Source organism: Ornithorhynchus anatinus, chromosome 7 (genome assembly GCF_004115215.2).
Source record: "Ornithorhynchus anatinus isolate Pmale09 chromosome 7, mOrnAna1.pri.v4, whole genome shotgun sequence".
NCBI lineage: Eukaryota > Metazoa > Chordata > Mammalia > Monotremata > Ornithorhynchidae > Ornithorhynchus > Ornithorhynchus anatinus.
This window is the reverse complement of record NC_041734.1, coordinates 61,123,078-61,137,705: the sequence shown is the minus strand read 5'-3', so window position 1 is coordinate 61,137,705 and position 14,628 is coordinate 61,123,078. Positions and strand designations below refer to the sequence as shown.

General features: G+C 51.6%; 1 protein-coding gene across 22 annotated transcripts in view; it reads right to left on the bottom strand.

The window, feature by feature from the left end:
- Window positions 1-6,558: 6,558 nt before the first annotated feature.
- NFASC (neurofascin) overlaps window positions 6,559-14,628 on the bottom strand; it is a 105,853-nt gene continuing 97,783 nt past the window's right edge. For all 22 annotated transcript variants that reach the window (XM_039912716.1, XM_029068706.2, XM_039912708.1 and 19 more), the window contains 2 exons: window positions 12,980-13,049; window positions 6,559-8,805 (listed from right to left, as the gene is read on the bottom strand). In XM_039912716.1, coding sequence (XP_039768650.1) covers window positions 8,574-8,805; window positions 12,980-13,049 — 302 coding nt within the window. In that variant the 3' untranslated portion in view covers window positions 6,559-8,573. The remainder of the gene's footprint in view (window positions 8,806-12,979; window positions 13,050-14,628) is intronic.

Genomic DNA, 14,628 nt, shown 5'->3' with positions numbered 1-14,628 from the left:
AACACTTTTTAAAAAATAGTATTTGTTAAGCACTTACTTTGTGTCAAACACTGTTCTACAAGCCAGTTAGGTTGGATACAGCCCCTGTCCCCCATGAGGCTCAAGGTCTAAGGAGGGTGAGCAGGAGAACTGAGGCACAGAAAAGTTAAATAACTGGTCCAAGGTTCACCCAGCAAGCAGTTGGCAGAGCCGGGATTAGAACCCAGGTTCTCTGACTCCCAGGTCTGTGTTCTTTCCACTAGGCCATGCTGTTTCTCACTTGGATGCTCCCCTTCTCTCCACCCCCTGACACTTATGATGTACATCTCTTTATATTCTCCCGCTTCTCCTACCTGTGATTTATTTTAGCGTCTGTCTCCCCGCCTAGAGTGGAAGCTCCAGGAGGGAGAGGATCACAACTACAAATTCAATTGTACTCTCCCAAGGCTTCGTACAATGTTCTGCACACAGTAGGTGCTGAATATATAAAAATAGTAATACTGTGTCATTTGTAAAGCCCTTACTATGTGCCAAGCACTGTTCTAAGCGCTGGACTAGATATAAGCAAATAGGGTTGGACAGTCCCTGTCCCACATGGGGCTCACAATCGTAATCTTCATTTCACAGCTGAGGTGACTGAGGCACAAAGAAATGAAGTGACTTACCCAAGGTCACACAGCAGCAACGTGGCTCAGTGGAAGAAGCCTGGGCTTGGGAGTCAGAGGTCATGAGTTCTAATCCCGGCTCTGCCACTTGTCAGCTGTGTGACTTTGGGCAAGTCACTTCACTTCTCTGGGCCTTAGTTACCTCATCTAAGACTGTGAGCCCCACGTGGGACAACCTGATCCCCTTGTATCCCCCCAATGCTTAGAACAGTGCTTTGCACATAGTAAGCGCTTAACAAATACCACCATTATTATTATTAAGTGGCAGAGTTGGGATTAGAACCCAGGTACTCCTAACTTCCAGACCTGTGCTCTAACCACTATGCAATGCTGCTTCTCAACATACCGTTGAATGATTGATTGTCTAGGTCAGAGCTCTATTCTAGCCCAGACAGATAGATTAGCGATGGCTAAAAATACAGTTCAGAACTTGGGCCTGGTGGAAATCAGGCAGCGGGCCTCAATCTTGCCTGCGCACCACTTTGCCTTTGTCTTTTCAGCTGGATTTCCCTGAGGCTCTATGTAGCTCTGGCAGTTCTGGCTGCAGGCCATTTCTCTGGTGTTTTCTGAGCATAGATGCCAGGGTTGGAGGTGGGGAAGGAAGGTCAGGATGGGAGAGAGAAGAATTGGGAATAGGGTTTGGGGCCAATGCAGATTGGGGGAGCAAAACTGTTTCATTGAATCAACTCTGTTACATTGTACTTCCCAAGTACTTAGTACAGTGCTCTGCACACAGTAAGCGCTCAATGAATGCCATCGATTGACTGATTGAACCATGGGGCTAGGCTTTAGTATCGTATGTACTCAAAAGTGCATCATGCCGTTTCAAACTAAATCTCACGTATGGTTTACACACCACAAAAAAGTGGCAAGCCTGTATGCAACATCTCGGTCCAGTGAGTAGGTCAGGGTGTGGCTAACAACTCCTTCAGTTGGCTGGCAACATCTGATATTCTTGGGTTCCCTGGGGTGAGACAACCAATGTCCAGCTCAGTGGTTCAGTTTTGAACAACTTTTTATTATACGTTTAGTGTTTCTCTATACAAAAAAAATCAGGTGTTTTTTTTACAGTGATTCCAACAAAAAAATCAGAATAATTTGGCCTTGTCATTGCTCATGCAGTCAGTTGAATAAGTCCGTATGTTAAACGTCCGTTCCCTGGCCCGAAGTCTCCCTGCCAAAGGTCATCTGGACGGCCGCCGCTCCGCAGTTCTCGCTGGAAGGGTCAGTAGATGCAAGTGGGAGTGTGAAAGGAAAAGCTGGCGTGATGGAGGTTAAAATGGGGTTTCCCACTGGAGGTTAGATATTTACAAATTAAAAAGATCCATGGATGCGAAGGAATGGATGAAATTACAATCCCAAGAACCAAACTGGAGAGGAGGTGGTAATGTCAGGTGTGGAAAGGGAGGGTCCGGCAGACCTCCGAGCTGTGGGTGGCGGGGGCGGTGGGGAGGGACTGACGGCTAACTGGAGCATGAGAAAAAGTTGGCATAAATCTGGGGAACTAGGAAGGGGAAAACACTGAAGGTGAAATCTTATCCCAGATTTGGAAGTAATTGTTTTTTTTTAAAAAGAGAATTAGAACGTGCTAAGAGCACAAAGCTCTGACTTGCTTGTGGGTTTATTGCTTCACTGGTGGAGTCAACTGAGGGAGTAGAATTGTACCTCAGATACAGCCCATGTGGGCCACAGTCCCACGCCGGCCCTAGCTCACTTTGACATGCGGCCGCCCAGTGGGGACCTGCTGTGGACCGAATTCGAGGCTGTTAACAGACGTAGGGAGAACCCCACCTTCCTCCTGCTCCAGCCCAGCTGATCCTACTCCAGCCTCCAGAAGCTCCTCATCTCCACCCTCCCTTCCCTGGAGCCTTAGGGCCTGTTCTGCACTGAGAAAGAAGTCAATCCTGGAGGCCACCTCGAAGAGTAAGTAGGCCCCGGTTATGCAGTAGCTGCAGGCCTCAGTTAGCCATTTCATGCCTGCAGCAAGCAAGATATCTGGGGCTGTTGATCCTTTTGTCAGGCCCAGAAGACACCTCCCACCCTCCACCTCCCCATTCCTAACCGCTCTCCTTGGAGGGCTCCCTAGCAGACCATCAATAGAACAACTTGAATGATCCTCATCAAGACCCCTAGCCTGCCCCTCTCAGTTTCAGTCAATCCGTGGTCAGGGTCAGAGTCAGTGTGGTCAGTCCTGAATGTTACAGGGCAGCACTAAAACGCTAACGTGGTTTAGCCAAAGGCCAGGCCGGCAGACCACTACGAGCCTTGGTCTGCCAGCCCCGCCATTAACATCCCACGCTCCTCTCGTCCACCAAAAGCCATCCTAATGGCACCACTCTATCATGACAACTTGTCTGGGCTGGTGCGACGCCTGGAGTGGGCTTGCTTACGACCTGGTTTGGCTGGGTCGGGGGGTGCAGGTCAGAGGGCAAAGCCTTTCCTGTTCTCCCTGGAGTTGGACTGCCCTAGGGAAGCAAGTTCTGCTGGACTGCTGTACTCTACTCCCAGTGAGATCTGCCCTCCCAGGCCATTTTGCACCTCACCTTTTTTTTGTTGCTTTCAGCGGGAAGATGTTTTTGAGGCCCTCGGCTCCTTAGCGACGGAAGCTACTGGCACTTAGATTGGGGCGAGCGATTCTGTGCTCCAGGTTATACGGTTATCTTCCCTGGGGGATACTTCTCATCGAGACAGTAAACAGCATTTAGATCTTATGGATTCCATCGTGGTTCTCCCACACCCCGCTTCTGTATCCCAGCACGTACAACGCCTCCACCATTTTCTCTGCCAAACCCACTTCTCTTTCAGGTGGTGTGCAGCCTTTGTGTTGTGATCGACCCCTCCAGCTTTGCTCTCCTCCTGTCAGCATAGGAAGGGAGGCAGAGCTTCTGCCACTTTCCATGTTGAAGGAGGTTTGCTTACCCAATTGGCAAAGCCACAGAGTAGGGACTTCCTCTTCAGAAGAAAACAAGGGCTGAGTGGAATTTGGGGATGGTGAACTAAAAGGCCAAACTGTTTTATTTTTGCAGGCTGGTTGTAGCCATCTGCTAATGCAGCGGGTGATAAACACCGGGCTGGATTCCCACTCCAGCTGGAATGAGGCCTGCCTCTGATATGCTAATGGTTTGATCCCACTGCACATCCATTTCCAGGGGAAACCAGGAAAGATGGCAGAGTACTACAGCGAGATGCCCCCTCTGTGGGCCGACGCCCAGGGTCACCAGCTGTGAGGGTGAAGTCACTGTTTTCACCTTCAGCCTTCTTTGTTCCATTGCTGCGGAAATCCTGCCAACGGGGCAGAAGAGAACAAAGAGTTTCCAGGGGTGAGCCCCCATACACCAACAAGCCCCAGATCAGGTCTTTTTGACTCAAAAGGCTGCCTGGCCTGCTGGAGGCCTCCACCCTGCCCCTGCAGTGGAAGAAGGCTGGAACTCCACGGGTCGGTTATAGAAGATCTGCCCTTCGGCTGTTTGGGCTAAGAAACTCTCTGCCCCTTTAAAAGTGCCCCTTTGAGGCATTTAGAAAATCAGCATTGGTGACCCACAATGAGCTCTAGCATCATCATCATCATCATCATCATCATCATCATCATTCATTTAATCGTATTTATTGAGCACTTACTATGTGCAGAGCACTGTCCTAAGCGCTTGGAATGTACAATTCAACATGGCGCTCACAGTCTTAATCCCCATTTTATAGGTGAGGTAACCGAGACACAGAGAAACGAAGTGACTTGCTCAAGGTTACACAGGAGACAGGTGGCGGAGCCGGGATTAGAACGCAGGTCCTCTATCTCCCAGCCTGTTCTCTCCCTTAGGCTATACTGTGTCTCCTGTCGATAAGGATCTAGATTCTTTATTGGCCCTTTGCTGCCTTTGTCGGGGCTCCAGCTCCTTCCCTCACATCCATGTCCCCTTACTGTTCCTGCTTCTGCTCAGTGGCTGACCCGGAGTCCACCTGCAGGGCTGGACAAATCGGGATGTTCCAGATATTCTTGTCTCTGCTTTCTGAGCCCCTCCTTACCTGGATCTATCTAGCTGAATTTTGCTTCGTAGGAAATCACCTATCCACTGGCTCATGGTGCCCATTGGCTGATATTTGCCTAGGCCTCAGATTCTGTTTAATGCGGTGTAGATCCATGACAGTTCTGGGGACCGCAGGCCCGAGGGCTGTTTCTGGGTATCTGTTCCCACCATCTGGAGGGGAAAGCACCTTTGGGCATGTGAAAGAGGCAGGGGAGGGCTGAGATTTGGCCTTTAGCTACATGCCAAAGGAGCAAGGGCCAAAACATCTTCTCTTTGCCTCTTTAATGTGAAACAGGCGTTGATAGATTCTTCCCTCCGCTCTGGGCTTCCAGCCTCGTAGGTTTTATGTAAATGTCCTTATGCTCTAATATTTCCCTTATCTCAATTTATTTTAATGTCTACCTCCCCCTGTAGTCTTTGTGGACAGGGAATGTGTTTACCAGCTCTGTTCTATTGTACTTTTCCAAGCATTACTACAGTGTTCTGCACTTAATGAATACCTTGAAACAGGAAGCGTAAGGGCAGTAGGTGTGGTTGGGTCATGGCAAAGCACGGCCTCTGGGTCACTCCACTGACCACCCTCTTTACCAAGCACTTGAGGGGTTCAGCTGCTTGGAGGCAGGGGGCTGGTCCAGGTGACCTCTTGAGGTTGTTACCAGTCCTAGGTTCAGCAGGCCTTCAAGTGCCCCTGGGAACTTCATCAACACAAGCTACAGCCTGTGTGCCCTCGGGTTATCTCAGTCCTGTCTCTCTTGAAGGATTGAAGCAAAAAGGATGCAGATGCATATAGCAGGTTAAACAATACTCCTTACCCCATAGAACCTCTCCTCTCTCCCCTAGCCCCTAATAGAAACTCTGCTCTGTCTTCTCCCATTCTGGTTACCTGGGCATCTGCTGGGATTGGTCCTTCTTGTGGTGGGGGAAGGTGTCTAGGGCCTGGAGCCAGATATAAGCTTGGGCAATTAAATGGCATCAGATGGACCCAACTCCACTGTCATCTCGTTAAAAGCAGAGGAAGTCACAGCCCCTGTGATCCGGTCCAGGAGACCAGGATATAGTTTTCTGAGAGGGCTAGCATGTTAGCAGTGTAGCACTGATAACTGGGAGAGGGGTATGGGAGGATCGGAGACAGAAGAATTTGGCTTTAAAGTCCAAAGGTACAAGTGTGACAGGGCTTCCCAAGGTTCAAAAGCCACAATCTGCTGCCTCCTGAGAGCTTTATCCCAGAACCCGCTCCCAGTCTCCTCCCCAAGACTCAATACTGGGCTGTTGCTCACCTCCCACCAGAATTTGGCCAATATTGTCCCCCAACTGTTTTTAGGCCAGGACCAGGACTGGACCCAATGAATTAAACCCTCAATTTCCACATCCCCTTCCCAAGTTTCTTCCCACGGAAGATAGGGGACAAGAGCAGAGGGCTGTAAGGTAGCCCACCAAGGGAGGCTGAGAGAATATTGAAATCAAGGGCCAAGGCCCAATTTGTTCATCCCCCCAACACAGTTTTCACATCTCTGGGACAGAGGTTACTAACACTGCCCTCAGGTTCTCTTCTTGCTCTTTGAAGGGTTAGCCCCAGCCCGGCCTCCACTAGCTCCCACTCTGAATTGACCCTCTCTCAACCTGGAGCCAGGCGGGCTAAGCTCGGCCAGCTCATTGTTGCTTTCACTGAGGAATGAAGTGAAAAGGCATGAACACTAGCATGGCCCAATCTGGGGAACTCATGGGCATCAGACCTCTAGCTAAAGGGTCAGGGGGTGACTCTCCTAAACACAGCTGTGGGTGAACTGGGGAGACACTTAACTCTCGTGGCCCTTGCAGGGGAATGGCTGGCTGCTTCCAACCCTGAGCAGAAGAATGGGCCAAGTTGAGTGTCCCCCCCATTCCTCCTGTTGTCTTCTTAAATGGAAACCTTCCACTACCGCTATTCAGACTCCAACCCTGACCCCTGCCCTCCAACCCCTCACCCCACACTTCTGCTCGTGCACAGGTGGAGGGTCCATGGCATTCCCTGGGTGACCCATTTCCTCCTACTTGGAGCTATGTTGTGCTGTTAATTCCTCTGTGGTTCCACAACACAGCCAGCATTCTGGGTGGCTATCTGGCCGCTCACTGGGGCCAGTGGGGAAGGCAGGATAGCCCCAGAGCTCAAACCAGGGAGTCCCGCCAGCGGCATCAAGTCCATTATTGCAGAATGGAAATGGCCGCTTCCCTTCTGCCTGAGACAGGTTGTCCTTTGCTTGTGAAGGCTGTGATCTGGGTGCACCCTCACCCCCCGACCCACACCCTTAACCCTGTAGCTAAGGTACCTTTGGTTTTGGAAGCGTGGTGGGCAGGGAGCTCAGGCCACCAGGACCCCTGATGCTGCTCTCTATGGCAGCGCCCGACGCGTGGCTCCGAGTTGTGATGCTGTGCAAGGAACCTGACTCGGAGTAAAGTCTTCAACGGCCCCGAGTCTTGAGTGAGAGAAGATGACTTGGATCATTTCTGAGAACAGGGAGAAGCTGGTTAAGGCATATGAAGAGGGTTGGGATGGGGGAGACAGAGTGAGAGAGAGAGAGAGGGATGGCCCTAGACTGGGTCACTACTGAGATGTTAGTACCATTAGAGTAAGTCCTCGAGGTGGGAAACCCTCTGATTAAAGTAAAACATGAATCCCACCCTGAGCGCCAATGGGTGGGTGGCTGATTCTTGGAAGAAAAAGCCCGAGGATGTTCTCATGAGAGTTTCAGCCAAAATCATGAACTTCAATGCCACAACTGAGTTAAGTGGAGGGGGGCAGGAACAAACTCCAACAAGCTCCCTGGGGAAGGGGCTAGGTGTTTAATGTCCACAGTGGAATGGGGTGTGGCGGGAAGGCGGGGAGCAGTCCTTGCTTCCTCTGTCCGGGTTCACTGTTTGATTTTTTCATCTCTAGAGAGAATTCGCTGGGTCTTCGTTTCCCCCTGGAGGGAGGGGAAGACAAAATGGCAGCCGCTTTCATTTCAAACCTCTGCTGGAAAACAGTCAGACACTCAGGTCCAGCCCCAGGCCTAGGTCTCGGGCCTGACCCCAGACTAGACTGCAGGTCTGGGCCTTCAATCTGCTTCCATCTGAGAGGTAAGTGGCTGGAGCTGAAAGCCTTTTCAAGCAGTCCCTTCCACCTTAATCTTTCTCTGTGGGTGGGGTTCGGCACGGTTATCCCAGCTCAGTCCTCAGACATGCGTCCGGGGTCCACCCTGGTGTGGAAAAAGCCCAATCTCCAGCCAAACCACAGAGCGAGGAAGGTGAAAGTACCACATTCCTCCGGTCTCTCCAATACTGTCTTTGTGTAACCAACTGGTCCGTCTGGCTTGCGCGAGAGAAGGCCGGAGGGATGACTTGCAGGAATACGGCAGCCCAACGATCCTGGGAATATAGCGTCCCTGTTACATTGCCATTCCACATTGCTTCTCTCAGAAAGATTCTGCCCTGCCCCTCTTTTCTGAGAGACCTTATTTCAAAAAGAAAGAAATCAAGATATTTCTCGGGAGGGCGAGAAAGGAGGCAGGAACTGCGTAGGACGTTAACTAAATAGTGAAGCTGTATCTACTAGGGGTGAGGGGGAGAGATGGGGGTGGGAAGGAGAGGACGCAAAGGAGACAGGGCAGGGGACGGTCCGGGTCCGAAAGCTGAGGGCAGCGATTCGGCGGAGTCCGGGGACCCTGTTCCCTCTGATTCAGTCCAGCCCCATCAGCACCCCAAAGGGCCTTGTGTCACTGGCTTGGCGCCATGAGCGGGCATGGCACGGCAGACCACCTGGATCGGGTGTGGAGTTGCAGTTGTTGCCCTCGTCCCTGCAAGTGATGGCGGTCGTGTGGTCGTTCGATCGGTGTGTGTCCCCTCTCTCCCCCCGTAAACTAGGCTGGCGGCCAGGTCTGCACGGGCTGCCCTATGCCAGGGAATAGATGGCGTTCACGGGCGACGTGGCTTCCGAGCTCTCGTTCCCTTCCGTCTCCTCTTTGTCCTTTTTGACGGTGTACTGGCCGATGAAGGAGCCGTCTTCGTTGAACTGGCCCTCGCCGCCCTCTCCGTAGTCCACCAGGCTGTCGTCGCTCTCCTGCTGCTTGATGGTGCCGTCCAGGGATGTCTGGCTGCCTTGGAGGGGCTTGTTGTCTTCATCACTGGGAGGCCAGGATACAGATAGTTAGTCACAGCATCTGGCTCGCCCCTCCCCCCTTCCCCCGGCAACAAGAGGAGTAAGCGCCGGCCCGCCATAACCCAACACCTGAAAGCATAACTGTGAGAGCACACTGAAGACACATCTCCTCCAAGAAGCCTTCCCTGACTAAGCCCTCCTTTCCTCTTCTCCCACTCCCTCCTGCATCGCCCTGACTTGCTCCCTTTATTCAACCCCCCTACCTCCAGACCCACAGCACTTATGTTCATATCTGTAATTTATTTATTTATATCGATGTCTCTCTCCCCCTCTAGACTGTAAGCAAGTTACAGGCAGGGAATGTGTCTGTTTTTTGTTATATTGTACTCTCCCAAGCGCTTAGTACAGTGCTCTGCACCTAGTAAGTGCTCAATAGATACCATTGACTGATTGAGAGCAGAGGTAGGAGTAGTGCCCTGAGGCCAGCTATGACCAGGAACCAGAGTGCGAGCGATAGCTGGCAGAAATCAGGCAGCGGGCCTAATTGAAAGGAGTCGTGGAGCTTTCTGTTTTTTTATTTAGTCCGCTGTGGCTCTTTCTTGGCAGCACATGGTGGAGAGGAGACTTAGCAGTTATTAGTCTAAGGTGGTCAGCCAAGCTGATGAGACCTGCCACCCAGCCTCATCCCAGAGGAACTGGAGAAGTATCGACTCTCTGCTTTACGTTGCAGGAACCAGAACTTGGGTGGCCCTGGGGCCTTGGATCTGGCAGAGGGGGCACTGAGGACACTGGCTGCAGGCAGGGCCAGTGGTGTTCTCTGAGCCTGGGGTTGGGGTGGGGCAGGTGTTGGGACCAAGCAAGTTTGGGAGGAGAGGTACCACATGATGGTAGCGCTCTCTCTTTCTCTCTCTCTCTCCCTCTCTCTTTCTCTCCCTCATGCCCGCCGGCTCCTGCCATTTTCCCATCAGCCTGTTGTCCCCCTTCAGGATGACAACTTTGCTCTCCCTCAAGAAAGACCAGTCTGGTCTCCCTTCAGGGGAGCAGGATCCCCTCCAGGGCTTAGAAGGGCTGTAGCCAGATGAGGAGGGAGGGAAAACTTTGAAGAGGTAGTACGGGTAGATTCTCAGCTTCCGGCCTGCACAGAGGGCAAGGCGGACCAGCCAACTGGTTCCCCGTGAACAGTCCTCCCCGGTGACCCGGCCCGGGGCCTGTGACCTCTTCTCTGGGGCAAGTGTGGCAGAGGTGAAACTTTGCTCCCACCTTTACCTTTCTCCTTGGCCTCTCAGAGAACTACTAGTGGGGAACTTTGGCTGTTTGGCAGTGGCATCTGTGACTGGGATCAGCTGTGCGGTGAATGGAGTGGGCAGTTAGCAGTCAGGGGAAAGCTGGTAAGCAAGAAATAACCATGAGCCAGCAGGAGTTAAGAATGGACTGACTAAATGCAGCTTATGGTGGCAAATGCAGTAGCAAGCGACAGTCAGCTGAGGCCCCAGAGTGCCAGAAAAGATGGATCTCAGTTTGCCTGAAGCAGTGGTCCCACAACCTCCGTGAGCTCCTGCACCCACTGAGCATCTATTATGCCCCATCTTCCTCTTCCATCTGCTCTCTTGGAAATCTGAAATGCCCCATCACTCCTTGCACTCCAAAGTTACTGGGAATTTGAAGGCATCTTGTTACAGGCAGGGAACGTGGCTGCCAATTCTGCTGTATTGTCCTCTCCCAAGCACTTAGAACAGTACTCGAAAAAAAAGGAGCCAGGATGATCTCCCTTAGTCATTGCATTGGGCTGATCCCAGAGCTAGTCCTCTGAGCTCCTGCACCTCTCTGGGGTTTGGCTCTGGTCGGTGGGGGGTGGGGTGGGGGGTGTTTGGGGAGGGACCAGGGGAACCGGGGTGCTAGAGTACTTGGGGCTAGAGTGGGAAGGTTGGAAGTGAAAGGGAGTCAGGAAAGAGCAGCTCTCTCCTCTGGACTGGAGGTCCAAAAGACCTTCACTGGCTGGTGGATGGATTAGGAGGAATAGGAAGAAGACAGAAGCAGAGAGGGAGAGTGCCCCAACAGAGAGGTGGCATCTTGCCTGTCCCATTCAGCCTGGTGGAGGCCCCTCCTGAGCTCTCCTCCCTTCCTTTCCTGAGCCCTCAGAAGGCTGGATTTGGGTCTCACCCTCTGAAACCTGGTTCTGGAGGGCCCCCCTACAAGACCATGGCACTGCCAGAGAGAGAGAAATAGCCATGGGTTAAGAAAACTGAGATCGATCCATGATTTGGGTTCCTGACTTCCTGTGGCGGTGGGGAAGCATATCAGTCCTTCCCTGGTGATTTTATTCACACAGGGGGATCCACTCATCAAAAGCCTCTGCTGTGGGAGAATTTCCTCGGTGGCAAAGCCCTGCTAGAGCCTGGAGTCCCATCTCCAAACACACAAGTAAGGGGGCCAAGAGGGGACAGAGGTTTTAGTGCGGATGAGAAGCGGGGAGACTCCAGGCTTCATTCATTCATTATTCAATTGTATTTATTGAGCATTTACTGGGTTCAAAGCACTGTACTAAGCGCTTGGAAGAGTACCATATAATAATAAACAGACAGCTAATAGGTCTCAATACTACCATCTTGGGTCTTTTCAGCCTAATGGGAAATTGTCAGTTCTTGTTAGAGAAAAAGACAATCTTGTCAGGGAATCCAGCCCAGTTAGTTGTGGGCCCCATGGCCCCGCCAGCCTCTCCCCTCACCCTCATCATGGAGCGGGCACCATTGTGCCCAGTAATCATAAACCAGGAGGGCAACGGCCATCCCTCTCCCTTGGTTGAGTGGTGGGAAAACAAAGCCAAGAAGCAGGCTGGGTATGACCAAAGCCCTAAGCATTTTGCTTAATGAACAAGCAGGGTCCAAATTCCCGAGTGGGGCTCCCTGTTCGGAGGTGACTACAGATCAGGTAGAGGAGGAAGAGTTACCTCGCTTCTTCCTCCTTCCTCCTCCTTTCCTCCTACTCTTTCCCTTCCCGGCTTTCTTCCCCTCCCCTTTCTCCTCCTCCTTCCCCTGCTCACCAGCCTGAGCCCCACTTCCCTTTTCTCTCTGATTCACAGAGTCAGAATCTGGATCCTGCCTGCCCAAGGCTCACATCCCGTCCTGATCTCTGTGCTGCCAACTGCCCCTGCTCCTCTTGGTGTGGGCTGTGGAAGTCCAAGGCACAAAGAGCACGGGGAAGGATGGGAGGGAGGGGGGCCGGGAGGAAGGCCGGGGAGGACAAGAGGAAGACAGGGGAGAGGAGAGGCAAGGCAAAGAGGTGACCTTGATGGAGGAGGGGAAAGGGAAGGAGCCTGGATAACATTGCCAGTTGCCACTCCAACCTAATTAGGGAATGTTACCATTGCAGAAAAGCACTTAGAGGTTTAATCAGCCCACCAGCATTGGTGCTGGCCCTCCTTGCCCTCTGCTCTCCCCACAGGCTGTGGAGGAAGATTGTGACATCCCTGAAAAACAGCAACCCCGGGCTTTGGGGACTGCAGAGGTGACCCAATCTGCTCTCTGAGCAGTGTTGGCTCAGAATCTGCCCTCACAGGCTGTGCTAAGGGAGTGTATGGTGTGGTTCTAGGAATAGAGAGAGAGGCACTGTTTCTCTCCTGGACTTGGGGAGCTTTAAAAATATGTATGGGGGTATAACTGAAAGCATCTCAAAATACACCTCTTGTTGAAATGGAAGTCAGGTGCCAGGGAAGGAAATAGCTGAGGTGGGGGTGCAGAGATTTGGTTTTGCCCCAATTTCTGGAATCCTCTGCCCCAGGCTTACCACACACTCCAACCCACTTTGTCCAGAGGCCAGGCTGACCCACTCAAAGGCCCCATCCCCATCCCCTTAGGAGCGACTCAGGAGGGATCTGGGGAGGGGGAAGGATTTAGATTTACAGAAGTCAAAGGCAGTTCTCTGTGTGGACACCAATGCGGTCCCACCAAGAATCGCTGTTGGTATGAGGGTCTCTCAGGGGGTGGGACAGGGGTCTGGTCTCATCCAGGAGAAAGCTCGCTCACTCTAGCCGAAGCTGGGTCATGTGATCTTCAGCCCAGGTTCTCCAGGAGAGGCCAGAGGGAAAACCCCGATGAGCCAGGGCACATTACCTGTGTGGCAGCCAGCCAGGTCACAGGGGATAGAAGAGGGGTGGGTGCCAACCGGGGGTGGATCTTGACAGCCAAGGGCGAGAAACTCACCTGTAATCGAAAGATCCGTCCTCTTCCTTCTGGTCTTCGGGATCGAGGGGGACGTCTTTCTTTTCTCGCACTGAGAAAAGAAGCCAAGAGGCAGGCACAATAAACAAGGGGAATACAAGCTGCCTATTATCTCCCCTGAAAATCGAGCCAGAGGAAGTGGGCTGGTGCTGCAACAGGAGGGACATTGCACTGGGATGAGGCAGAGTGTTCTGCCAAGGAGGGTGCCAGGGGAGGACTGGTAGCTGGCCGTGCTTTGGCCGGGCCCTGGGAAGCCTGGCTCACATGGCTGTTGCTCGGGGGCCGGTATAAGGAGGGGAATGCATCCTCTTCAGTGCAGTATTTCTGCTCCTTAAATACCTCCCTCCACTCCTTTCCCAACACCACCATGATACCTTGCATTTGTTCACATTTCCCCACATCAGCTTCCTCATTTTGCCCTCCCAACATCCCTGTCGGATAGGAAGAGGTAACTATTATACCCTTTTACATATGAGGAAACTGGGGCCCAGAGAGTTTAAGTGACTTGCCTAAGGGCACACAGCAGGCAAGTGGCAGAGGAGGGACTAGACACCCAGATCTGTGCTCTTGCCACTAGCCTGCCCTGCCAGCTCATCGAGAGTGGAGTTGGTGTCTTCAACCCTATTGTACTATACTCCCCTAAGTGCTTAGTACAGTGCTCTGCACACAGTAAGTGCTCTCAGTAAATACCATCGATTGATTGTCCTTCACTCCCAGGGCAAGGCTGAGCCCATGAACTACTGGTTTTGAGGGCCAGTTTGGTTCCATTTTGGGGAATTTGTTCTGGACCAGGTGCTGCTCACAAGTGCAGAACTTGGAGAGCTTTTTGGATTCATGCACCCTCCCAGAGGGAGGCCCCACATGGCTCAGGGTGAGAGATCCTGAAATGGAAGAAATGGGGGTGTGTGGGAGAGGGGAACTTCAATTAGTGATACTTCTCGAGTGCTTACTGAATGCTTATCATTCATTCATTCATTCATTCAATAGTATTTATTGAGCGCTTACTATGTGCAGAGCACTGTACTAAGCGCTTGGGATGAACAAGTCGGCAACAGATAGAGACAGTCCCTGCCATTTGACGGGCTTACAGTCTAATCGGGGGAGATGGACAGACAAGAACAATGGCTTATCACTGTACTAAGCACTTAGGAGAGTACAACGTAACAGAGTGGGTAGACACATTTCGTGCCCACAAGGAATTTACAGTCTAGAGGGGTAGTTACTGGGATAAATCTCTGAACAGTTCAGAAAATACAGAATTAATGCATCTTTATACATAATATAGTTTAAAATTAAATTGACTCGAAGCATGAAGAATCCAATCCTACAGTTCTTTCATAGGCAAAATTTCCATTTACTAAATTAATTGGGACCTCATCCAGCCATGCAGAGCAGTGGGAAAAAATCTCAAGACAACCACAAATAACATCATATGTTTCAGATGGAAAAACTAGCTGGAAATTCTGACTAATTCCAGCTGCTGGACATAAAAACTCCCTTGAGTACCCAGTAAGAGCCACACAGTTCAAAAGCAAAAACAAATGTTTTTTCAGCAACAGAGCACGAGAGAATACACTGAGATTAATATACAAATCAGGGAGAATGAAATGTGAAAACTGGTAAGCTTTAAA